The sequence below is a fragment of the Zootoca vivipara genome, chromosome 3 (assembly GCF_965207765.1).
Source record: "Zootoca vivipara chromosome 3, rZooViv2.hap1.1, whole genome shotgun sequence".
Lineage (NCBI taxonomy): Eukaryota > Metazoa > Chordata > Lepidosauria > Squamata > Lacertidae > Zootoca > Zootoca vivipara.
Genome location: NC_142586.1, coordinates 8,280,941 through 8,306,914, shown reverse-complemented (window position 1 = coordinate 8,306,914; position 25,974 = coordinate 8,280,941). Strand labels below are relative to the sequence as shown.

Genomic DNA, 25,974 nt, shown 5'->3' with positions numbered 1-25,974 from the left:
AAAAAAGTACAAAATGGGTCGTTATTATCAGGGGAAAGTGCTTGCAAAATTGTGTACGTTAGACAAAATGTCATACAAAAATACAGTACAGTACAGTCCTGCAAACTTTTTAAAACTTTTTAAAAATTGCAGAATGATGTGTAGATGGTGTAAACTCCACAAGAAATGAGAAACAGATGCCAAAACTGATACACCTGATTCATCCAACCCTACTCAACTTGTGCATGTGTGTATGTGTATGTGTGTGTTTTAAGTTTGATTTGGGATAGCCAGGTTGCCTGTCAATCAGAACAACATCAGCCACAATGTGAGAAAGGCCAAGAGGATGCAAGGAGTAGCAGTAGTAGTAGTTGCTAGGAGTGTTTTTAATTGGCTCTTTACTCCAGGGGGATGGGAAACCTGTCGCTCCAACTTCCATCAGCACCAGTGAGCATGCTCAAGACTTAGGGGCAAGAGGTGTTGTGGTCCAACACCTTCTGGAGGGTCACAGATTAGCTACCCCTGGTTTATACTTTACTTGCCAGAAGCCAGTTTTTTAGAGCGTGTGGGCTGATTTGAAGGTCCCTGAATTTTATTCTGAAAACTTCATTATATCCACAATTCTCAGTGAGAGATATCTGCCTGAATAAAAGCAGGCACGTTCTGTGGGCAAGATACATCTGGAAGGGCAAAGCACTTGATCAGCGCATCGTACTTGTGTCCTTGCAGTTCGATGGCTGTTCCTTTTCTTCCTCCGATGTCCCACATAATAATGGTATGATCAGAACTGCCAGAGAACAAGACACGCTGCACAGGATCCCAACAGAGGGCAGTGATTCCACCTGGAAATATTAGAACAGGGAAGAGGGGAAGGGAGGATTTTTACTATTGGAAAACAGGAGCTTATGCAAACTGCCAGATCATCATCAAGTAGTTAAGGATTTGACTGCATTTCTTTTCCATCTTTTAAGAGCTTGGGAACTGGGCTGGCAGCATTAACTCTACAGAGATGATAGACACGCACAGGCTTACACTAACCTGGGTACTGATGAGGAATTCCTCCTCCTCCTCCTGAACTTCACTTTTCTCACCCAATTATGACATACGTGAGCTTGCAGCATCAGTTAGAAGAATGCAGTGCTCTGTCTGTACTGTCATCAAACTGTGGCAGCCTGCTTGTGTGCAGCCTCTCTTTGAGCAGACCTGCTCTTTATGTAGCACAACAATCAAACCAATGGACGTCTTTTGCACGTGAAAGGTGCTGTGCAATCCCTCGGTGACAGTACAGTGGTGCCTCGCTAGACGAATTTAATTCGTTCCACGGGTCTTTTCTTATAACGAAAAATTCGTCTAGCGAATCCCATAGGAATGCATTGAATTTTTTTTTGTCCATAGGAACGCATTAATTGAATTTCAATGCATTCCCATGGGAAACCGTGATTCGCTAGAAGAATTTTTCGTAAAACGAATTCGCCTAGCGAGGCAACCTCCGCTTGAAAAATCCTTTCGTTAAGCGGAAATTTCGTTAAGCAGGGCATTCGTTAAGCGAGGCACCACTGTACAGCTTTGTGAACTACCACTTGTGCTTTGCGAACTTTGAAACTTATTGCACTAACGTATGTCTACCTGATTTATTTATTTTTTGAAGCTGAGTAGCAACAGGGAGTCAGTAGTGGGGATGGTGAGGCAGAAGACCCTGGGCCCAAGCACACATGCATATTGTATAAAGGTGCAAAGCCCTTCTTTCACACCCTGTGAAACATAAATGTGCAGTTTTTTAAAAACTGGGCAACAGCTGCCTGCCCGCAACTCCCCCAGTCAAAACAAAGGATGAAGGGGGCAGGAGAGCTGTACTGCCGGACATCCCCGGTTCCCCTTTGGCAGCGGCAGTGGCAGCAGTCAGCAGCCCAGAGCCAGCCTGGTAGCACAGTTGGCTCTGGCTGGCTTCAGGAGCTGCTTGCTGCCGTGGCGCTCGCTATTTTTCCTCGCGGGAAGTCCCCATATGATGTGTTGCGTACAAGACACATCATATGAGGACTTCCGGCGAGGAAAAATGACGGGCGCCACAGCAGCGAGCAGCTCCTGAAGCCAACCAGAGCCAACTGCGCTACCAGGCTGACTCCGGGCTGCTGAGACTGCCGCTGCCACGTTTCCCGGGGACAGATTTGTAAATCTGGGGAAATTCCGGAGACGGAATTTGTCTGGGGACAGATTTACAAATCCGGCGACTGTCCCCAGGAACCAGAGACGTCTGGTAACCCTACACTAATGTTATGTTGGATCTCTCTGCATTTACAAAATGCTGCACAAGTTGCATGGCCCTGTAAATCTTCAATAAATTTCAAGCAACCCCAACAGCAAGGGAAAACGTATTGCGAAGATTGAAGCAACTACCACAGCCTGAGGTGTAGCGCAGGGGGGGTGGTGCACTGGGTGCCACGCCACGGGGGTTGCACTTACCGTGGGGCCTGGCCTGCAGCATGCCTGAGCCACGCGTCTCTCTTGGGAGTGAAGTGGTGGCTCGGGCACCTGCAGGCTCCACGCTGCCCAGAAGTCTTGCGCAGCTGAGGGGGAGGCAGCAGCGGACCGCATGGGCGGCTTGCCCTGGCGCAGGGCACACACACCTCCTCGGGCGCCCGAGCAGCTAGCTATGCTGCTGCTCACAGCTAAGAGGCAGTTTCCTCACCACTTGCGTGGTGTTCCCCATTAGTATTCATATATAGCAATCCCAAGGGACTAAACATGCACCGAGTCATACCTGTATGTCCCCTAAAAGTTGTGATCAGGTTGCTGTTCTCTTGGTCCAGTTTCAGGATGGTCACTTGCCCAGAATGATCACCGATAAAAACATGCCGGGTCTCCATATCAAATCTGGCAAGGAAGCACTCAGGAATCAAACAAAGTTCCAACTCTTTACAAGTGTGTGTCATTTTTGAATGACTTTGCACAGCAATCCCCAAAGGACTACGGTTGCACCTCAGGGCTGCTGGGCAAGAGGCAACATCTGTACAATTAATCTGGCAAGCACTTGAGCACTGCAGCTGGGTACTGCCATGCTCACAACTCACAGTCAGGCTTCCACCGCTCCACCTCAACAAGATCATGGTCCCTGGAAAGAGATGCTTTTCATCATGCGTTTGTGCATGCCAGAAAATACCTGGGCAATGGAAACTTTAAGTCTCATGCACGAGTGGAAAGGACTATTGGATGAATATTCATGTTTTTCAGTGACGGTAAATTCATTTTCTATGTGGCACCAACAAATTTCTGCCTTGGTAATAACGTTTGTCTTTACAGAACACACTCTCGGAGGCATTCATTCATTCAAATGCAGACATACACATTTCCACTAGTTAACCCCAGCAGCAAGCAACACACAAACCAAAAATGCTAGTGTAAGTCAGCGCTTAAACCTCAGAATGTTAATTAACCGCAACCAACCACAAACATGAAATCTTGCTGCCCAGATTTGCATCCCTAATTCATGTTACAGTGGTTGTTTCCCTGAGATGTTAAAGCTGACTTGAAATTAATAACTTGGAAAGTGGTTAAAGGATTGCTTTTTGAGGGGGAAAAGGTTATTTAAGAAAAGGTTTGGATTCCCCTAATGGCACAAGATAAAATTATTTGCTCTTTATACTGCTTATATGTTGTGACCTGCTGCAAGGCTCAGTTTACTTTTGGCAGCTATTTTTGGCAGGAAAGTCACTTTTATAAATTCTATGCTCACCATTTTTGGAGCACAACAAGGTTATGAAAATGTAAACTTTGAAAGCTCTTTTAAATCCTTAAGAATTAAAGACACACACACACACACACACACACACACACACACACACACACACCCTAGCCAAAAAATGCCACAATTACTGTAAAGGATACTGGAGTCCACAAGCACCTGCACTAATGCGGTAACTGCCAAGTCGCTGCCCACTTTCTGAGCAATGCCACGTGAAATGCTTATCCTGTCCTATGCTCAGGATCCATTCCATCTCCAGAACAAACAGAACCATCAAAACCCTGCTCTGGTGAGCTGCAAAAGGAACGAGGAAGAGAGGCATTAACATCTTGTGTGGGAGCTTCTCCATCTCTTTTCTCCATCTCCACCTCCCAACTTCCACTCCATCCTTACGCTTCTCCAAAGATATTCACATTTCTTCCATGCTACCCTAATCTGTGCTATTTTCATGTATTCTTTCATGCCGTTAAAATGGGGTGGGAGGATCAGGCCTGATGTAAGCCTTATTGAGCTGGAGAGAAGCAAAGTGTTGGTGGGGTTCTGCGTGTTTGGGGTGGGGGCAGAAATAATAGTTGGCTGAATAGAGTACACAGCCGTAAAAATGTGCTGCCATTAAATGCGGTGTTTTGGATATCAGAAAAACACAACTGACCAAAAGAAGAGGCAGCAAAATGCCAGTGTGAGCTATTCCTGCTTTCAGTGACCATAGTTCTTTCACAAGGGGAGAGAGACCTGAGGTTCTCCAGATGTTGGGTGTTGGGACCGCAGCCCAGCAACATCTGGAAGGCCACAGGTTCCCCAGCCCTGTTCAACACCGATAGGAGAGAACAAAGGGAACAGAAGCCTCTGCAATCATACCACATTTAAGATTCCAAAATTGTTACAACATCAATTTTGTGGGTTGTTTTTTCCCAAGGTCCACCACAGCAGAGTTAGCCATGTTATTTGCATTCTCCCCATTAAAAGCTGGGGAACAAACCAACAAGCATCTGTTCAATCCAATTATGTTATTTATTATTGCTGTTATTTATTAACCACCATCTACATATATGCCTAGGGATGCAGGTGGCATTGTGGGTTAAACGACAGAGCCTAGGGCTTGCTGATCAGAAGGTCAGCGGTTCGAATTCCTGCGACGGAGTAAGCTCCCGTTGTTCGGTCCCTGCTCCTGCCCACCTAGCAGTTCGAAAGCATGTCAAAGTGCAAGTAGATAAATAGGTACCACTCTGACGGGAAGGTAAACGGCATTCTGGTTCGCCAGAAGCGGCTCTGTCATGCTGGCCACATGACCTGGAAGCTGTACGCCAGCTCCCTCGGCCAATAGAGCGAGATGAGCGCCGCAACCCCAGAGTTGGTCACGACTGGACCTAATGCTCAGGGGTCCCTTTACCTTACATATATGCCTTAGGGCAATGTACGCAATTGTGGTAATAACAACTAAAAAATGAATTAGAATGGTGATTAGCCTTCTTCCTCTCATCAGCTCCATGGTGCAGAACATCGATGCTATTCAAGACAGCTTTTGTTAAGGAAACCACTGTTTTGGAACACCATGCTTTTGGATTCCCAAAAGCTGACGCTTTGACTAAAATGTTAGAAATGTGTATGCCGCTGAGCACAAGAAAGCACAAGGGGGAGAGGTGTGGCAGCTGCAGCATGCACATTGCACAAGCCAGAGCACAGCTTAAGTACTCTGGGGAGGATAAAGAGAAGGCTGGAGAGAACTAAAGGATGTGATGAGAAATTGGCTTTGGTGAGAAAACTGGCTTCCCACAGTTGTCGCCTATAACAGGTAGCACAGCATTGCCAAGAGGTGCTCTAGGAAGCATGAGTCCTAACAATAGGTTTATTAAACACCTCCGCGGGCTTTGAAAAACCGAATGCAAACTGCAAACATAGTGTACAGCCCAAACAGGTATAAAATTATAATGAAATCAGTGGGGTTTTTTTAAGAGGCCAGAGCTGAGCAGCTCTAGGAGACCTTAAGTATCAATGTTCACCTTATAGCTTTGAGAACTTCAGATTTAACTATCATTCAAGTTACAATTCTTTGTGGAGTCCAATGCACAAGGCTGTCTTTTTGAAGTGCATAAAGCTTCCAGAACTATTTCCTGCTCCATTAAAAGAGAGAGAGAGAGTTCAGCTATTCCTAAGGGATTTGCTATGGATCTGGGGGCCTGAAAGATGCCACACATAGGGAAGAGGCTGAGCTGATTTCGCTTTGTAAGCGACAAAACACAGAACAGAACAATAAATGAAATGCATAGAAATGTAATGTCATTCTTTAAATGCCTTTCACTCTGTCCCTGTAATTCTCCTGACAGTGTTTAGAGGTGTGGGTGGTCATTCTGATCCATGTATAGCAAACTGCCCCTTCGTTTGATCTCTGAATCTCATGTTCTGCAACCATGTGGTATCTGAAGAAGTGTGCATGCACACGAAAGCTTATACCCAGAGCAAACTTAGTTGGTCTCTAAGGTGCTACTGGACAATTTGTTAATTTATTTTGACTGCGTCAGACCAACATGGCTACCTACCTGAATGTGGTGTTTTTGTTACTATACTATGTTTTCACAAAAAAGCAATAGATCTGGGAAGTATACAATTCATTTCAAACTCACTTAACATTTTCAAAGTGCATACTTGAAAAATGATCAAGTTCTCTTTTTAAAAAAGTGAATTCATTTCAAAAACATAAACACAATAGCAGCTGAACTATTGCTTCATAATTAACAGTGAAGAGGACAGAACAGATTAAAAGTTTGGGAGATGTTTTTGGCTTGTTTGCAAAACCATTCTAAACTTTTCCAGAAAACAGTCTCAGGCCTGCCAGAACTTTAAAAAGAGCTGATCTAAATATTCGTAAGCCTATGTGGTTTCTCGTTTTGAAGGCCTATGAGGCAAGATAAGATCAAAGTAAACCTCTTTTTTTTGTCTACAAGTAAGATTGCATCTCTTACCCTGGTAACTTTTAACTGGAGTCATCTTGTTGTAATCTTCTGATAAAATAAATTCCTGGAAAATAACAAAGTAGCCACTTTAGAATATGAAGTATGTAGTATCTATAGAGTAGTTTGCAATGTAATGTTTCTTGTTAAAATCCAAGAATTTATCACTTTGTTCATTACTCTGGATTGGAGTAATCAACATGTGTGGAAAGTTAAGCTCATCAACTCCATCTGCCCAGTTAGCAATACAGAAGAGCTGTGTATAATGGGTATCACAGTTAGGGATGCATGGAACCTACGTATATCCCTGGTCTTTTTCTCTGCCTCCTCACACTCTGGGGATAGCTGTGGAAAGTCCACAGTATGGCTTGCATATCTTTGCTTTCCTCAATACACTTGTGGGCACGCAGCATTGCCTCCTTACTCCATCCTCCAAAACAGCAGAGATGCATTACAGCAATGGGCTAGAAGCAGTGTGCGTGTTTACTAGTTGCGGAAGGAAATTCGTATTTCCACTGAGAACACATCAAGAGAGCCACCCTCAGATTCAGTTTCTGCTTCTCCCTGTCCCCCTTTTTGTCAGGTACATGCAATCATTTTAGTTTATTTTCTTACAGAAAATATTTATAGGCTGCCTTTATAGAACTCATGCAAGATCGCTTACACAACAGTTAAATATACAAGTTGTGTATATTGTTTATGTTCTTTTTCTCCGGCGGTGAGTCAGTCAGATATCCAGAACCTTGTCTCTGATTATAACAGGCCCCCCAACTGGCAAGACAAACATATACATGTCCGAAGAACTATTGCCAAGGAAATAGTGCTCATTACTCGTGTCTCATTCTAATTCAACAGGAAGTTAAAGGGTACTGGCTCCTTTGAGCCCAAGGAAGTGAGACTTCTATGCCACTCTGATGTTACCGTTTCACAATACTGACGATGAGACTCAGGAGTGCTGTTCGTTCAGGCCAAGCATCTGTGTCTTTAGGCAGGCATGTGATTTAGATTAAGAAGCAGAAGGGAAAGTTGTGCAAGGCAGCTTTGAGGAAGGAATCAAATGAGGAACTAATAGCGAGGACAAAATGAGAGGACGCCAAAATCCTATCCCAATTTTTTTTCTATAAAGTACTGAATAAGAAAGGTAAATGTGGATATCTCAGAAACCCAGCTTAGCACAGATCTCAAAAGGGTGACAAATTTACATGAAGGTAGCACAAAGTCATGTGGAGAAACTGAAAATTACAGGTCACCCAAGTTTGTTTGGTTTTTTTTAACTCAATGACTTTAAGACTTTAAGACAGACGTAACATGACACATCAGCCTGGGTAGAACTGCATCCCTGCCCAGAGCTTTGCTTGTGGTTTTCGCTGCTTCACATAACAAGCAAAGCTAAATGCTCAACTTTCTCACATGCATATCTTCCTCTGGAGCCCAGTCAGGCATTACCGCTGCAATTTGACAATACTAAAAAGCAGAAATCCAGCTTTGCCCTTTGTGTTCTGTTCGTATGCAAATATTTATTATTTTGAATTGCCATACAAACCCCATCATGGTAACCTAGATGATTCTAATGTTTACTGTAACAGCAGTAAGCCTTGTGAAAAAAAGGGGGGGAAGCTACTCATAGCAATCACTGGAAACTTGTCAATAAAACAGAAGCCAGACTTTACTGACTATGCTACCAGTACAGATCAATATCCAACTCTGACTTCACTCAAATATGCTTATTGATCTTATGGTATCCTACGGTCAATTCCCTGCTGGCAGTTTCATTTCTGTTATCCATTCTACTTCCTCTCTGCAGCTTAGGAAGGAGAATGGAGGTTCCTTCCCTCCACTTCAGGCGACTCCTTTGCAGCCAGGCCTCAAGAAAGGCAAGACTCTAATGGCCTTGATTTTTGGACTCTTACATGCCAAAGACAACACAGCTTTGTAATGCTGTGAAGATTCAGCAACACACTGACTTAAGGGGGGGGGGCATTCTTTTAAAAATCCCAGGAGAATCCCACCCTCTCTTGGGAGTGCACAAATTGTTCAGGATTAAAAGAGAATAAAAGCTTCCAAATACAGAAAATGATCTATTTATTATCCAGTACATATGATGAAGCCTGGCCCAAATTAAAAAGGTGACCAGAATATATTTTGTTTGCTTTAAAGAAATTTAAAGAGTGCACATCTGTTGGAATAAATTGATAGAGAAGATAAAGAAATCCAAGATTTCTGAAGACAAGGATTTGGAAAAAGAATGAAGCTGGAGGAGACAGCTGGAAGGGAAAGGGGGGGAAAACAATATTGTTTGCTCTCATTTCTTCCCAACACCTCTTTAAAATGTTGTCATTGGCTTGCACAAAATTAAACAAACGCAATGGAAGAACAACAGCGTTTGTTGTGTGGTGAGCGACCCTGTGATCACACCTACAAGTCGTGTGAACAAATAACTACTGTGAAAGATGTGCCCCCCTTTTAGTATGATAAAAAGGGGAGCAAGCTACAAGAAAAACGACTGAGGCTGAAATTGTGTGACTGGTATGCTGCACAACTGCAAGTACCCCAAATAGTCCAGTGAATTCAGCTCAGCCCCATCCCTGAGACACATGCTCTTAATCAGCTGGTGAGTTAACTTTTTTTCTTCAGGAACCCAAAAACTCTCAGAGGTTTACAAAAGATAAAACAGTAAAATCAAGAAAAACGTCACACCTATGCTTTAAAACACACGACAGTCAAAATACTAAAACAGATTTAAGGTTACCTGAAGTTTCTAAGCATCTGGGTAGGCTTGTCTAAACAGGAATGTTTTTAGCAGGTGGTGCTTGCTAGATCTCAATAGACAGGGAGTTCCAAAGTTTAGGTGCTTCCCCACTAAATGATAAGAGTTCTGACAAGCCACTCTTCTCATTGGCAAAGCCAGTTCCAAGCCGTTTTGCTGTCGTAAGACAAGATGGTGCCCTCAACTCCTCATAGACTAGCTCATGGTGAATCTTACTTCAACGCTGGTGACAGGAGTGTGTCCTCCACCTCACCCAAGGGAGGGATATAGCTTAAGTGGTGCAGGGCAGGTCACATGTAGCTGTTTGTTTAACCTAAACTTAACTCTAGATTCTTGCTCTTCTGGATACTGTTCATTTGGAGATTGTTAGCCAAAGCGACAGGAGCTCCCTTTGTGACACTCAGTAGTAAGGTTTGGTCTATCTAAGCCAGGCTTCCTCAACCTTGGCCCCCCAGATGTTTTGAGACTACAATCCCCATCATCCCTGACCACAGGTCCTGCAAGCTAGGGATCATGGGAGTTGTAGGCCAAAAACATCTGGAGGGCTAAGGTTGAGGAAGCCTGATCTAGGCAGTTGTGTTTTGGCTGCTTGCATTGATATTTTGACTGATACAAGATCGTTAAAGCTGAAATGGACTTTTGCCATCTGTAAACTGTCTTTATTATTGGTGAACTGGAAAGTTTTACATCATTCTGCATTAAATTCATGCACCGATATTTATTTCAGGATTTTATTATGGTTCCTGCCAACCTAGCAGTTCAAAAGCACGTCAAAATGCAAGTAGATAAATAGGAACCGCTACAGCGGGAAGGTAAACGGTGTTTCCGTGTGCTGCTCTGGTTCGCCAGAAGCGGCTTTGTCATGCTGGCCACATGACCTGGAAGCTATACGCCGGCTCCCTCGGCCAATAATGCGAGATGAGCGCACAACCCCAGAGTCGGTCACGACTGGACCTAATGGTCAGGGGTCCCTTTACCTTTACCTTTAGTATGGTTATACGATAATGTTTTTGTATTGTCACTGGACAGTCACCCCACCATGATATTTTATTGCTACATTTCATGTGTTGAATACCCATTTTACAGTAGTTCCTTCTACTTCATCTTCCATCTTGTTTAAGGCATAACTCAAAATATCTGAACTGCCTCAAAAGCCTTTCTGAAATTCAATAATATTTTCCTTCCGTTTACTCTGCCAACTGCGATCAAAAGAGCTGTGCTGGCGTAAAACCATGCTGACTGCTAGTAAACGCTTCCTTTCTTCTAGGCTCTTACGGGTTTGCTGTTTAATATCTGCTCTACTATCTTCTCAGGTCAAATGAAGTCAAATGAATGAGCCCAACAGAAAATTGCTGCTTCAATGATCAAATAGTATACTGTGCAAATTCTTACAGGGACCAAGCTAGTTTGCTCTGTACTTCCCTGTATGAAGGTTTCCACTTTGGAAAGTGGACCATCTAACTCCTGTGTGAAAGTCATCAACTATCATCTACCTGCAGCATAAACAGAGGGATGGGAGACATGGGATAGCACGGACTTCAAGAACTGGTGCCTAGTTGCCTTGTTTTCTCCTTCCTTCCCGCCTGTTTTGTTAAACATTTTAGAGTATAAACCTGCCAGCAGGGAATATCTTGTTTTTTATTAGTGCAGTGCTGAGTTATGTTTCAAGCAATTTGATGATTAGTAGTAATTCCACACCCCTCCCCAAAAGGAAGAGTATCAAGAAGATGACTCCAAGGGATGAGTCTCTGAACTGGGTGGAATGCACAACAGACAAGTTAAAACAGTCATTTTCCTGGACTTTAAAAAGAACTTTTTCATACCAGCTTTCAAGTGATACCACGTTTTATGTCCTTTTCTGAAATGCTGGTCTCCCATTCTTTCCCATTTTTATCTCACGTTTTAATATCAATGTGGCATCTGTAGAACTGTTCCATCGGTTTGCTGAAAGCCATGTTGTAAATTCTGTGACTTTAAAGGCAGGATGAAAGCCTCTAATACAAGAGACCTGGCTGATTTGAATTCAGACAAATCCAATGTTTTTGGAGCTGGTCCTTTGTTGCCCAGATCTCTTTTCACTATTCCCTACCCTGGTGTTTGCAAGTACTGCTACATGCCTCATTATTTGTGAGGACTGTGACAAAATAGGTCAGGAGGTCATTTCTGTTTTCCTCGAGCTCAGTGTAGTCTGCCTCACACAAGCATTACAGAACCATTACTGAACAGTGCTACAGCTAGGAATTTCCATCCACGGGGCAGGCTTCTAATTATTTGCACAAACCTGTCTCTGAACTCTTGGCACTGTACAAATCCATATACCTAGTAAATAAAGTAGGGGAAAATCAGGAGTTTTCTCAGAACACCACCCTTGATATACTGTAAACCACCTTGTGATCTTCAGGTGCAGGACAGTACAGAAATTTAATAAATAAAATAAATCAATATTTAAATGTTTTACTCATGATTATAGAAATGCTGTCCATGGGATCCAAGCCCCCTGATCATGGTCCCCTAGTTATGTGAGTGCTACTGAATGCAGGAATAAAATCTGCTTGCAACTTGCCATTTTCTGCACCATAGATTTCAGCACCATTCATCTGCCATTTAATCAAATGCTCAAAAAGAAATTCTCAGAACACATAGGCCTGCTTTGGGAGTGGATGGGGGCACATCTTAACTAGAAATCTTATCATGTGTACTTACTGAGATTGTGCCGTTATCTAGACCGACAGACAGCCTCCTTGTTTCTGGGTTAATGCACATGCACGAACACGGAGCTGAAAACGAACATATTGTTGAACTTAAGACCTTTACTGTTATTGCTCACAAATGTCAAAGGAAAATCAAGGCAGCTTTATTACAGTGTGGGAGACAGGGGCAGATGGGATGGGAAGATAGGAATCTAGTACATGTCACCTGTTGCTGGTGAACCTTTTAAATGCACTTTTGGGGAGCAAGGATTTCAGAGGGAGCAAGCTGGGATACCTTAGTTGGCAGAGGACGAGACTCTTAATCACAGGGTTGTAGATTCAAGCCCCATTGGGCTAAAGATTCCTGCATTACATGGGGTTGAACTAGACGGCTCTCGTGGTCCCTTCCAACTCTACAGTTCTATGATACTCAGTGTCTCCATGTTCTCAACCCTACGAACCATGAGCTGGGGATTAAAGTTTCAGAATAGGAAGCACATGGCAAGCTTGGGATGAATGTGCTGTTCAATGCTCCTCAAATCAGCTATGAGGCAACCAGGTGTGGATTAGTCTAATGCTCCTCCCATAAGTACACATGGTTGCTCGCCCACTAGATAGGAAATATAACTGAATTCACAACTTTGCCTTTTTCATGCTCTTCTGCACAGCTTGATGATAAATCCCCCAAATACTTCCTAGTTCTGTGCTGCCTTGGCTTTGAAACAGCATCCTAGCAACGTTATGTTCTGACAAGGTTCTACTTCTGCAGTCTCTATTCTTGTTTCAGTGGATACATGAATATACTCCTATATTTCAGCTTTAGCTTGCATTATAATTTGATAGCCTGCTTCTTTTGAATGCTAGATAAATACAGTATACCCTAATTAAATTTAGTTCCCTAATTATATTTATAGTGCGAGTAGATAAATAGGTACCGCTCCGGCAGGAAGGTAAACGGCGTTTCCATGCGCTGCTCTGGTTTCAGTGTTCCATTGTGCCTGAAGCGGCTTAGTCATGCTGGCCACATGACCTGGAAAAACTGTCTGCAGACAAATGCCGGCTCCCTTGGCCTGTAAAGCAAGATGAGCGCCGCAACCCCAAAGTCATTTGCGACTGGACTTATATATATCCAGTTCAAAATTTCTTTCAGCTTGCTTTGGGAGAACAATACTTTTTTTAAAGCCTGATTAATGTAGTCATTTTAAAGCCTATGTTGCCTGGAAGAAGCTGATTTTGATAAATGGTGACAAATAGTGAAGCTGAGAGATAATCAATTCTGGTTTTTAAACTAATTTTGGTTCTGCTGTATTTACGGTATTTTAATACTGAAACAGAAAATGCCTCTTGCTAACAATTAAGTTGAGCTTTTGATTTTAAGTTTACATACCGCCTGAAGTACTACTCAAATTTAAGTTTACTTTCTTCCTATCAATGTTTTCTTTTTCATGTCTTTGGGAATCTCAAAAAGCAAGGATATTCAATGCTATAGGAATATCATAGGCCAGGTTAACCTATAGGATGCCCTCCAGATGTTGCTAAACAACAGCCCCCATCAGCCTCAGCCAGCAGAGTCAATGGGCACAGACAGAAAGTGGAATCCAGGAACACTGGTGTCACATTGCTTATATTTTTCAGACACCAGAATACTTTTGATTTTGAAAGTTCAACATATTAAATTGCCATCAGAATTATGGAAGATCCACACTGTGTTCCCAACAGCTAATTATTGGTGGGAGTGGTGCTGAAAATTGAGAATTAAAATGGCCTAAAGATTGCAAATACTTACAAGGCAGTGAGTGGTATATGCTAGGCCAATACTGACCACTGTCTCTCTTCAGCCACACACGAACAGTTCTGTAAAAGAAAGGGAGGAAGCATCTTTAGCCTTTCCCCATCATTGGTACTGTGTTTCCCCTTTTTTAAGACACTGTCTTATAACTTTTTTCCCTCAAAAAAACACGCAGTGGCTTATTTTCAGGGGGTGTCTTTTTTTTTTTTAAGTGCTGGTACAACTGGGACCCACTGGCTCAGGACGCTCGGTGCTCTCTTCTGCGCGCTGCTGGGCGCGTTGTTGGCGCTGCTAGTTCCGAGCGCCTGCAGGGTGGGGTGGGGGTGGCAGTGCTTTAAACCCCCAACCCTGTAGAAAGCAATGGAAGTTATGGACCGTAACAATCCTTAAGAGGCGCAGGTCTTTAAAAAACCCTGGTATCACCCTTGAAGCACAGCCTTCCAAAGTCAGGGGGGAAGAGGTCTGTTTAGACAAAGGAAAGGATCGGGGGTGATTCTGCGCCCTGGGACCCACAGAACTACTTTAAAAATCCCAACCTGGGGGGGGGGGGTCAAATAGTGAAGCCCCATAGCCCTGTAGCAACAGAAGGCACATTCTGAAGCACCCGAGCTGTTCGGTTCCATTAAAAACCCAGGAATTGTAAAATTAACAACAATAATGGGGGGGGGCACTATCCAAAGAGTTAAGAAGGAATGGGAAAGTGTTGAGTTATATATGGAAAAATATGGAAAGGAAAGTTAGTTAAAGATAAAAAATAAATAATTATCGCAAGGGAAAAAATAACATCATAAAGGGTAATAATATTAAATATAAAATAGACAACACACAGAAAAAGCAAGTATATGACTAAATGAGATCGCACAGGAGTGAATAAGTGGGGAGAGAGGGAGGGGGGTAAGGAATGGAAGGGGGCAATGGTTGGAGGAGGGTATAGGGGGATTAATTAAAGGAAAATTAAGACTGAGAAGCGCATGGTTTTTGTTTTTTAAAGATGCAAAGGCTTGCAATCAGCCAAAGTATAGAGCCCAACTTCCAGGAGACTGCGATCTACTTGCGGATTTATAAACTGGAGGTGATCTACCCCCGTTTTATTGGTGTTCAGGTCAGAGTTGTTTTTAGAGAGAGGAAATATCCCATTTTTGAGGTTAAAGTAAAAGTTCCTGACCTTTTTTTTATAATGAGGAAATGCTGATAAAACTCCGTTCTTCATTCCACAAAGGGGAGAGGGCGCGGGGCCGGGTGCTCAAAGACAAAAGAAATGGAAAAGGAGATAGCGATCAACTGCAGCCTCCTGGGGATCGACCAGCCTCGCATTCATGCAGCTGCTGGGAGAGGCAGGGGCTGCAGCCGAGTGCTGCTTCGCAAACAAACGGGGGAAAGTGCTTAGAACCCAGAGAATCTGGCTGAAAAACACGAAGCAGCAACAGCAATTGCACACACACCATCCCAAGCCAGCACAGTAACCAAGTCCCAAAAGCAAGAAAGGACTCAGCAAACACTGCTGCGGCCGGCGTTGCTGCTGACTCAGGGAGCTCAGTGCTCTCTTCCGCACAGCGCCTATCACTATGGCTTATTTTCGGGGTACGGCTTATATTTCTCAAATGCTTAGAAATGCTGCTATGGCTTATTTTATGACTACGTCTTAAAAAGGGGGAAACACGGTAGTTCTCATTCAAAAAATGGACACAAGTGCTAGCTGAGGATTTGGCTAACTCAACATCCCAACTTGGGAATCTCAACATGGAATCCCAGCATTAACCTCAATAGGTCCCATGTCTTCCTATAATGAATGTGGAAAAGTAGCTGGTAAGCCATAAGCAACTGCATCAAACAGCCTTATCTTGCCACATATTTCCTGAATCTTTTTTTAAAAAGCAACTTATACTGGTTTTCTGGGAAATTCTGGATACCCCAAAAGTTAACTCATTCTCTCACGGGGAGGATGCAAGAAAAGCAATAAAGTTTTCGTTACAGCACGTAAGGGCTATTTCACGTATGGCAACATTCTCCCACAAGAGCACTTCAACTCTTCTGGCCATTTCAATATTGATGTACTCCATTAGGAAGAGTCAGTACTTCTCTTTTGTGTGTTTACACGAGTTCTCAACCAGTTGTAGATGCAAAACATAAGTACAGCTTTGATTTGGTCCTATGAAGTTCAAAAATATTCTCAGCCAAATGAGTACCAAGCTGAATATTACGAGCAAATCACTTTCCCCAGAGGCCATGACTTTGCTGTCATCTGTAGTTCTTGCGGTTGTTACTACTCATCTCTCGCTTACACTAAAAAGTAGTTATAGGGAGGAAACCTGAAACGTTCTATGGAGGTATCTGTGGTGGTGTTGCCAAGGAAGAAACCCAAGATATGAAAGGATGACAGATTATCACCTTGTTTTCTCATACTCATAAAACTTGTACACATTATGGTTTAAACAAATGACACACACCCATTTTGGAGTAATGCGTAACTATGGCCTCCCCAGCAGATTAGCTCATTGTTACTGTTTCTTATTTTTTGTTGCATACAGTGCAAATAATTACCGTGTTTTTCGCTCCATAAGACACACTTTTCCCCTCCTGAAAACGAAGGGGAAATGTCTGTGCGTCTTATGGAGCGAAGGCACTGGGCGGCGGCAGAATCCCTTGAGTGAGGGATGCCTCTGCCGCTGGAAATCTGCCTCTGCCGCTGAAATCGGGCTGCTCGTCCCTCCCCCGCCCCTTTGCGGCTGTTGGCAGCTGTGGCAAAGAGACGAGCAGCCGGCTTTCAGGCTACTCCTCCCTCCGCTGCAGCCGCAGACAGCCTGCCTCCGCTGCCGACAACCTCTCCCAATAGTTTAGTACAACATTTTATTCAAGATCTTTTTTTTCTTGTTTTCCTCCTCTAAAAACTAGGTGCGTCTTATGGAGCAGAAAATACGGTATTTAACACACACTTAGAGGCCTTAAGGGTAGGAAAGAAGCACCTTGAATTGAGCCCAGAAAACTAACTGGAGGACAGTACAGTTGGTCTAAGACCAACATAAATTTGGCTGCAGCATTTTGCACCAGCTGCTGTTTCTAAACACTCTTCAAGGGCAGCCTCACGCAGAACATGTTTCCATAATTTGGATAGAAAATGATCAATGCATGCATGTACAATATTTTACTAGAAATGTGAGCAGTATGAATGGGACAAGTAACAAATGCTGTGTGAGCTGAAGTGATAGGACTTTTTCAGCTTAAGAACTGACCTCCAGAATATTATTATTATTATTATTATTATTATTATTATTATTCCTTTCCTGTCTGCCAGTGTTAGAAACTCAGGTATATAAGCTAGGTGCCAAATGGCTCCTTAAACCAGGGTTGCAGTCGCCAAAAAGGAATGCCTAGTTGCCATTTTTTGGGTCAGATGGCTCAAAAAGAATGAAGCTGAAGTTCATTCTGATTGTGCAGATAAAATATAACAGACATAATTCTACAAAATGTGTTGCTAGTGTGTGAAAACAGTCAAGATCCAAGGATCCTCAGGCATGCACCTCCCGATGATGGAGACATCAGGCACCATCCTGGCACTCGGTCATCTTCACTTGGTCACAAGTGACTGATACCAAGGTGCAAAATCTGCCTGGCGAATTTTGAAGGCGGCTCACTGCAATCCCCTCCCCAAATCTGCTCTGAAGGAGCCTCCATCAGATTGCTCTAATGTTGCAAATGGCTTAAATTTTTGTTGGAATTTGTTAAGGCCATTTTTGCACTCTTATCTATGATACTAACATCTGAATAACTTCTCTCTCCAGAGGACCAAACTATTATGTGCACAGAAATCTGCCATAAAAACATCAACTGCTGACACGCTGTTTTACGAGAAACAGCCAGTTGTTAATCTCTTAAATACTTCTCTCAGAGATACAAGATAGCATCCACAGCTAAGACTATAAAACCAGAAAGACTTTACAAACTTAATCAAAAGTGTAATCCCCAGCAGATGTCAGCTAATTAGTTTGAAATAAGCACAACTGACCCCCAAATAACTTATTTGTGTGGTGAATCAGCTCCAGCCGTCATCAGTTTGTACATTTCTGCCTTCCACACCGAAGAGATTGTTATCTTTTATTCCTTTCTCTTTTGCCCTCATGTTACATGTTCTCACATAACATGTGTAGGACTACCTCTGATAAAGTTTAGATTATCGCAATGCAAAAGCCAATTCATGCACTAGCAATTGTGTTGGTGTGTGTGTAGACAGATACAACCTAAAGATCCCTCCTTATTCCTTCTTATCACCATACACAATCAGAAGCTTTGAATTCTTTTCAGCCTTTTTAACACAACAGTTCAGCCCAGGGTTTTATTCACAGCAGCTAGACCATCAGTAAACAGAAAGCTTGACGCAATACTACTGAGCAATCATGAACTCTCAAATCCCGCTCTGCTCCCAATAGCTTGCAGAAAACTGCAATATCTCTACGAAGGTTTTCTTTTACCTACAATGCAGCATGGGTACAGAGTCTTAGCTCGGGCTGTGAACTGCTTTGTTAATGCAGCTTTTCAGCCTCTCAGCCCTCGGCAGCAACACAATCTTATCTATGATACTAACATCTGAATAACTTCTCTCTCCAGAGGACCAAACTATTATGTGCACAGAAATCTGCCATAAAAACATCAACTGCTGACACGCTGTTTTACGAGAAACAGCCAGTTGTTAATCTCTTAAATACTTCTCTCAGAGATACAAGATAGCATCCACAGCTAAGACTATAAAACCAGAAAGACTTTACAAACTTAATCAAAAGTGTAATCCCCAGCAGATGTCAGCTAATTAGTTTGAAATAAGCACAACTGACCCCCAAATAACTTATTTGTGTGGTGAATCAGCTCCAGCCGTCATCAGTTTGTACATTTCTGCCTTCCACACCGAAGAGATTGTTATCTTTTATTCCTTTCTCTTTTGCCCTCATGTTACATGTTCTCACATAACATGTGTAGGACTACCTCTGATAAAGTTTAGATTATCGCAATGCAAAAGCCAATTCATGCACTAGCAATTGTGTTGGTGTGTGTGTAGACAGATACAACCTAAAGATCCCTCCTTATTCCTTCTTATCACCATACACAATCAGAAGCTTTGAATTCTTTTCAGCCTTTTTAACACAACAGTTCAGCCCAGGGTTTTATTCACAGCAGCTAGACCATCAGTAAACAGAAAGCTTGACGCAATACTACTGAGCAATCATGAACTCTCAAATCCCGCTCTGCTCCCAATAGCTTGCAGAAAACTGCAATATCTCTACGAAGGTTTTCTTTTACCTACAATGCAGCATGGGTACAGAGTCTTAGCTCGGGCTGTGAACTGCTTTGTTAATGCAGCTTTTCAGCCTCTCAGCCCTCGGCAGCAACACAATCTGCCTGTGAACTACCAGTTCACTCATTCAGATTGTCTCAGAAGTCTTACTATAGCAAGCTGAGACATACTATGCTACCCTGTTTCCCCGAAAATAAGACATGCCCATAAAATAAGATGTAGCAGGATTCCTAAGCATTTGCGCAATATAAGCCATACCCCGAAAATAAGACATAGTGATAGGCGCAGTTCTGGAGGGTACCAAGGAAGAGGTGAGGCTGAACGCGTAATTAAAAATAAGACACCCCCTGAAAATAAGCCATAGTGTGTCTTCATGAGGAAAAATAAATATAAGGCAGTGTCTTATTTTCGGGAAAACACGGTACACAGCATGGCTGGGCAAAATCCTCATCATAGGTTTGCAAGTGCTCACACATTTACAGTGGTACTGCTGGTTACGAACGCTTCAGGTTGCGAGCTCCGCTACCCTGGAAGTAGCTGCTCCTGGTTGCAAACTTTGGCCCAGGATGTGAATGGAAATTGCGCACGCAGCGGGAGACCCCATTAGCGAAAATGCGCCTCAGGATAAGCACAGTTTCAGCTTAAGAACTGACCTCCAGAACTAATTAAGTTCGTAACCAGAGGTACCGCTATATTCCACTTAGTGGAATGGGGCCTTTGAAATGGAGTTTGTTGCCTCCATTGATAGAATTGTTCAGATAGGGTAAGATACTTAAAGGCAACTGTGTGGTTGTTGCTCCTCCCTCTCCCTTACCTGTACATTTGGAAAGATGAAGAGTGGGCCCTGCAGATTGCCCACTTCCCTTCTCTGTCTTTGGCAAAAGTTAATCAGTGGCTTTATGCAGCCAAATAAATAAGCCAGCAGAAGTTACCAATCCTCCAGATAATTACTAGTCCCACCAACGAGATCAAGAAATCTATCCCTCTTGCAGCTGCCTGCTACACTTCTGTGCTGGGCCTGGAAGAGGACAGGAGTTTCCAAACACTGGTATTCCCCTTGGTTTCTATGCTTGACACAAAGGAGGAATGTAGGGCTCCGAGCCTCCTCTCCCAGGCCACTCACTGGACTGTTTTTTTAGGTAAAGGTAAAAGGACCCCTGACCGTTAGGTCCAGTCGCGGACGACTCTGGGGTTGCAGCGCTCATCTCGCTTAACTGGCTGAGGAAGCCAGCATACAGCTTCCAGGTCATGTGGCTAGCATGACTAAGCTGCTTCTGGCGAACCAGAGCAGCACACGGAAATGCCATTTACCTTCCCGCCAGAGTGGTACCTATTTATCTACTTGCACTTCATGCTTTCAAACTGCTAGGATGGCAGAAGCAGGGACCGAACAACGGGAGCTCACCCCGTCACAGGGATTCAAACTGCCGACCTTCTGATCGGCAAGCCCTAGGCTCTGGTTTAACCCACAGTGCCACCCGCGCCCCTGTTTTTTAATATACCTAAAATCCTTTGCTTATTAGAGGCTACCCCACGGATGTGAGGGCGATCTGGCTGCGACATCTGTCACCCCATTGATCGCCAGGGTTGATTCGGCTGATCTGGCTGGCTAGGCGGGTGTCCCCTTCCTCCCTCACCGCTCCATGTGCGTCCCTCCCGAAGCTGCGCGCTCGGTGGAAGAGGACGCCCATCCCAGATAGAAGGAGTGTACCGTTCTTTGGTCAAGGGTATATGATAGCTGTGCTCCCCTGCTAGAACCTCCAAACAAGCTCAAGAGGCTACCCCACATTTTGTTCAAAAAATTGCTTTGCAGAGGTAATTACAATAGAGTTACCAAAATTGTCAAAAGTAGGGAGTCTGTGGTTTGGCATTTGAAAAATAGCGGGTCCGCAGTAATTAGCTAATTGGGAACTGAACCACTATCCTATGCAATGAATGTGCAAGCCATTGGAGGCTGGGCACGCTGAGACTGTGCTCCTTTTGCTTCTATTCTGCATTTCAGAGATACATTTATACTTCTATAATTGCTAGCCAATTTAAGAATACCGGTATTTGTGGTCAAGAGTGGGGTGTAAGTATTTTAAGTGAAATAAATATGCTGGTTAGAAGAGGTATGAAAAGATTTGTGCACAGTATTTGACTGCATCCTGCTGTAGATGCCTCTGCACTCATTCAGTCTGTTTAACCAAAGGGAGGGAGAGGGAGAGGGAGAGGGAGAGGGAGAGGGAGAGAGAGAGAGAGAGAGAGGGAGGGAGGGAAGGAGAACTGTGTAGCATTTCCAAGTGCAAACTCAAGCCTCGTGCCCCTTTTCAAGAAAGCCAGGAAAGATGCAATACAAATGCAATACCTCCTGTAGCCTTATTGGCTAATAAGGGTCCTTAAGTTGCGCCCAGGCAGGGACAAAGAAAGTCAATAACGACTCCGAGGGTTGAATCCAGAGAAAGAATTTAATTCTTAAATATAAGAGACCCTTGGTGATCAGCTTCACGACAAGAGTAAAGAAAGACAAATTTGCAAAGATTCTTACACACTCCTTGGGCTCCTTCCCCCTCCTCTGTAAATGTGCGCACGCAAGGGGGTCATAGGTTACAAGTACATATATGGATCTTCCTGTGTCCGGTTCTTCTTGTAAACACATGCATATATGGATCTTCCTGTGTCCTGTCCTTCTCATAAACACATGCTGACTCAACAAAGCCTTCAGTAAGACTAGTTTATGCGTCAAGCTAGCAACTTCCAGCGTCAAGCTCATCCGCTGATAAGCCTTTCTCTGCCCCTCATTCTGTGTTCCAGACAAGGCCAGCTTATTCGGCCTTACATTACCCTTTGACACACAGAGAGGCAAAGAGAAAAGCATTTTAAGAAGCATTTTAGAAGGAAAGCATCCCAGGGATATTGGGGGGGGGGGGGCTAAGCCATATAATCAGAATTATACAATGCAAACTATATGATCAGATTTAGCTCAATAACACAATTGGCAAATCTCTCCCTTCACTCCCTTGACTGCAGAGATGCCACAGAGATACCACAATGAAACGTGACTTTATGTTACGACATGATTCATATTATGACATGATTCATTTGAAGTTCAGACAATCCCGACACGCAAGCAAGTGGGGGAAGGAAAGAGATCTGCAATGATTATCTGAAGCAAGGCCTTTCAAATGCTACAGTTTTATATGGCCCCTTATATGGCTGCATTGTGTACAACGCAGAGGACATGCATTCTGCTGTTGGGTGCCTGAAAGGCTAGCCTACAGGTGGAAATTCCAGATTTAACAATATGACGCAAGCAGCAAAATGTTCTGAAAACACTTGAGAATGATGAGGGGTATGTAGCTGGGCGAGTCTAGGAGGAAGCTCCTGAGATTCAGAGGGATTGAACAGATACCCAAGTACATCTAGCTCAGCTTCCACTCACTCACTCACTCACTCTGTGTGTATGCAAATGGTATGTGGACACTCGCTTATTCGCTTGGGACGTTGTGTCCAAATTTGAACGCAATCGGTCAAGCGGTTTCGGAGAAAGGTGGAGACTAACCCACATGCCCAGTTTACATTTATATATATAGAGAGAGAGATTTAAATTTAAAACATACACAAGTCATAGTCCTGGGGTTCACACATAATGCTAAGAGATAGTTTATTAACTACAGTTTGTTTAATTGTCCAAACTCCACCTAAAGGCTTAATGGTGTTTGGCAAGCCATGAAAAAAACCTTGGTTACAGCTTGCAGTTTGTTTGCAGTGAAACAAACCACAAGGCCAAGTTCAGGTGTAACATCAAGTCAAACCATGGTTTATCTCCCACTAGTGCAACAAAGCAGAGGGAGGAGGAGCAAAGTGGCCACTATTTCCCATGTACCACCAGCATGCTTGCACATTTGCAATAAGCCATATTTGGCTTAGTGTTACATGCAAGCCAAGCCAATCTGAAGTCATGTTTGTGTTGACTTACAAACCTTGATTTGTTCTAGCTATGGCCAGGTGTTATGTGCCAACGCAGAACCCTTTCTGAACCATGGTTTGCTTAGAACTTAGTAAACAATAGGGAGAGGAATCCAAGAAGTTTAAGCACTGGAGTCCAACTCAAGGAAGCTGCTACCACCCAATCCCTTTAGTGCAAGATCAGGCTGAAGGGGTTCCTGAGGTCTCAACACGGTCAGGAGCAGAAGTGACACAGGCTTATGCACAAACTTCAATTACTCCAGGCAGCTTTTCAACTGTACCATTCAGAGACTAACTAAAGAGCAAATCAAGTACAGCAAGAACATTAGCAGAAGGGATTTTTATTAGCCAAACCTCTGACTAATCCAGGGGCAGACCAGGAAAGACTTAAAAGGTGAATTATTTTTAGAGGAGGAAGGTCCTAAGAAAATAGGAAATGCATTCTCCAAAGCATGTCTTGGCTTTGACACAGGAGTCTAGAAAAAGCAAGACACTTGCAAGCTACATAGTCAATAGATATTACCAGGTCCTGTTTTGAAGCAAAAAAGCACAGTTCTCTGGTTGCCTTCTTGCACATATTTTTAGAAGAGTACCCATACAAAGTATTTTACAAGAGCATCTAAAAGGCATAACACATACATGCAACAAATGTGTACTTAAAATCAGAGAACTGTAGAGTTGGACGGGACCACGAGGGCCGTCTAGTCCAACCCTTGCAATGCAGGAACCTTTTGCCCAATGAACCCACAACCTTGAGATTAAGAGTCTGAGGCTCTATTGACTGAGCTTCCCAGGTGTTATGCACATGTCAGGCAGGTTGAACAAAGAGGCTGAAGGGGAGGGGGAAGGAAGCAAGTCTTATCAACACAACTCATTAATTCTCATGGAATTGTTTTGTTTACCTAACAGTCTGGTTTCACAGACTGATTGAACAAAAGTCATACAACTGACTTAATCTGTTCCCAACAGACTTCTCCAGACTAAGTTTCAGATGCAATGCCCATTGCTTTGAAAATAACTTATATGTGTATGTATGCATAGGTGTATCTAGATCAGGCACCCCCAAACTGCGGCCCTCCAGATGTTTTGGCCTACAACTCCCATGATTCCTAGCTAACAGGACCAGTGGCCAGGGAAGATGGGAATTGTAGTCCAAAACATCTGGAGGGCCGAAGTTTGGGGATGCCTGATCTAGATGTATAGACAGTGTGTATATAGTATATATAAAAAGGGCACCATTCACCTTAAAAACCATATCAACAAAAGCCCTGTCAAAAGTGCTTCTGCTTGCTTAATGGAGGTTCCCCGCTTTCCTTCCCCTGCAGGCCTCCCAAAATTGTCTTGAGGGTGTGTGTGTGTGTGTGTGTGTGTGTGTGTGTGTCAAGACAACCCCCAGATCTGCATACAGGTAGAGTGGCCAGAGATACTTCCACCTGGCAAGCTGACAGTCACAATGGCGGTGCCTCTCAGCTACCCTTATCCACCAAAGAAGGACCTCATCATGACGATTCTGTTGTTCCTGAACCCAGAAGCAAGGTCCTGTTCTCTTCATGTGCCAGCCACAAGAGAGAGAGAAAAGGCACACCTTGTGCACACCCACTTCCAGCTCGTTTGGCACATGGCAAAATACTTGGGTACACCACGCCATTCTAGGATTGTCATTTCAAATGTCACTTCTGAAGCATTGCTGGGAATCTCTCTGGTAAGCAGTGAAGTGAAATCCCAAGAGCCACTTTCAGTCTGAATTAAAGCCTTTAGCAGGAGATGCACAGAACTGCCTCCCCGCAGGATTAAGTCAGCTGTGAGCTGAGCTTCTTCTCCTTCATATTTGTTCCACTGTCTGATCAGCTATAGTTCCCAACTCCCCTCTCCCTGCCTCTTTCCTTTTTTATTCTTCCCTTTTATTTTAGGAATTTGCCCTTCTTATCCCATCTACTTCACAAATGAACCCTAAACTCTAAAAGAACTGTACAACTGACTTAACCGCATAACGTACTTAGACTAAGGTCTATGTCAGGCACCCCCAAACTGCAGCCCTCCAGATGTTTTGGCCTACAACTCCCATGATCCATACCTAAGAGAACCAGTGCTCAGGGATTATGGGGATTGTAGTCCAAAACATCTGGAGGGCCGAAGTTTGGGGATGCCTGGTCTATGTGATCGCAATCAACAGTTTCTGCAGCAGAAGGGAAAAGAGATTGTGACTGTATCGTGATCCTTTTTATTCAGCAGAACCTCAGGGGGAGAGAGGCGAGAGACAAAGCACAAACCATGGCAACTCCAACGGGTGGGTGGGAATCCTTTAGTCCAACAAACAAGTTCTCTTTTTATAATTCAAACCCCAGGTGAAGTCTGACTGTGCTATGTACAACATTCTGCCTACACACCAAATTCATACTGTGCTGATTTTTAGTCATCTTATTTATTTACTTCTTGAATTTTTTTACATTTATCTTACAGCGTGCGTGAATTAGATTGGTCCTGGTTGTTTGATGCTATCCTGCCAGCTACGGCAATGTCTTACCTCTCCAAAAGGGCATGGTAGAATGTGATGCTAACATCCAATGCCAAGATGAAGGTCTACCAGGCTTATGTGTTGAGTACGCTGATTTATGGAAGTGAGCCACAGGCAATTTACAATTTCCAGGAGCCACATGTGCTGTGTCAGGAAGATTTTGGGCATCACATGGCAGGACAGAGTCTCAAACAAAGATGGGCTCTCCCAAACCCACATTCCCAGCACGTTCACACTCCTGTCTTAGAGATGTCTATGCTGGCTTGCCCATGTCCACAGAATGGAAGATGGCAGGATCCCCAAGGGAGATCTCCA

The 25,974-nt window shown here is 43.6% G+C and overlaps 1 protein-coding gene across 2 annotated transcripts in view; it reads right to left on the bottom strand.

The window, feature by feature from the left end:
• Positions 1–25,974, bottom strand: part of WDFY2 (WD repeat and FYVE domain containing 2) — a 41,402-nt gene that overhangs the window by 7,264 nt on the left and 8,164 nt on the right. The window contains exons 2-8 of one of the 2 annotated variants that reach the window (XM_088667159.1): positions 15,078–15,154; positions 13,910–13,977; positions 12,137–12,210; positions 6,679–6,733; positions 3,862–4,012; positions 2,738–2,850; positions 695–821 (exon numbers count right to left, since the gene is read on the bottom strand). In XM_088667159.1, coding sequence (XP_088523285.1) covers positions 695–821; positions 2,738–2,850; positions 3,862–4,012; positions 6,679–6,733; positions 12,137–12,196 — 506 coding nt within the window. In that variant the 5' untranslated portion in view covers positions 12,197–12,210; positions 13,910–13,977; positions 15,078–15,154. The remainder of the gene's footprint in view (positions 1–694; positions 822–2,737; positions 2,851–3,861; positions 4,013–6,678; positions 6,734–12,136; positions 12,211–13,909; positions 13,978–15,077; positions 15,155–25,974) is intronic. The other variant, XM_060272374.2, reaches the window with a different exon arrangement.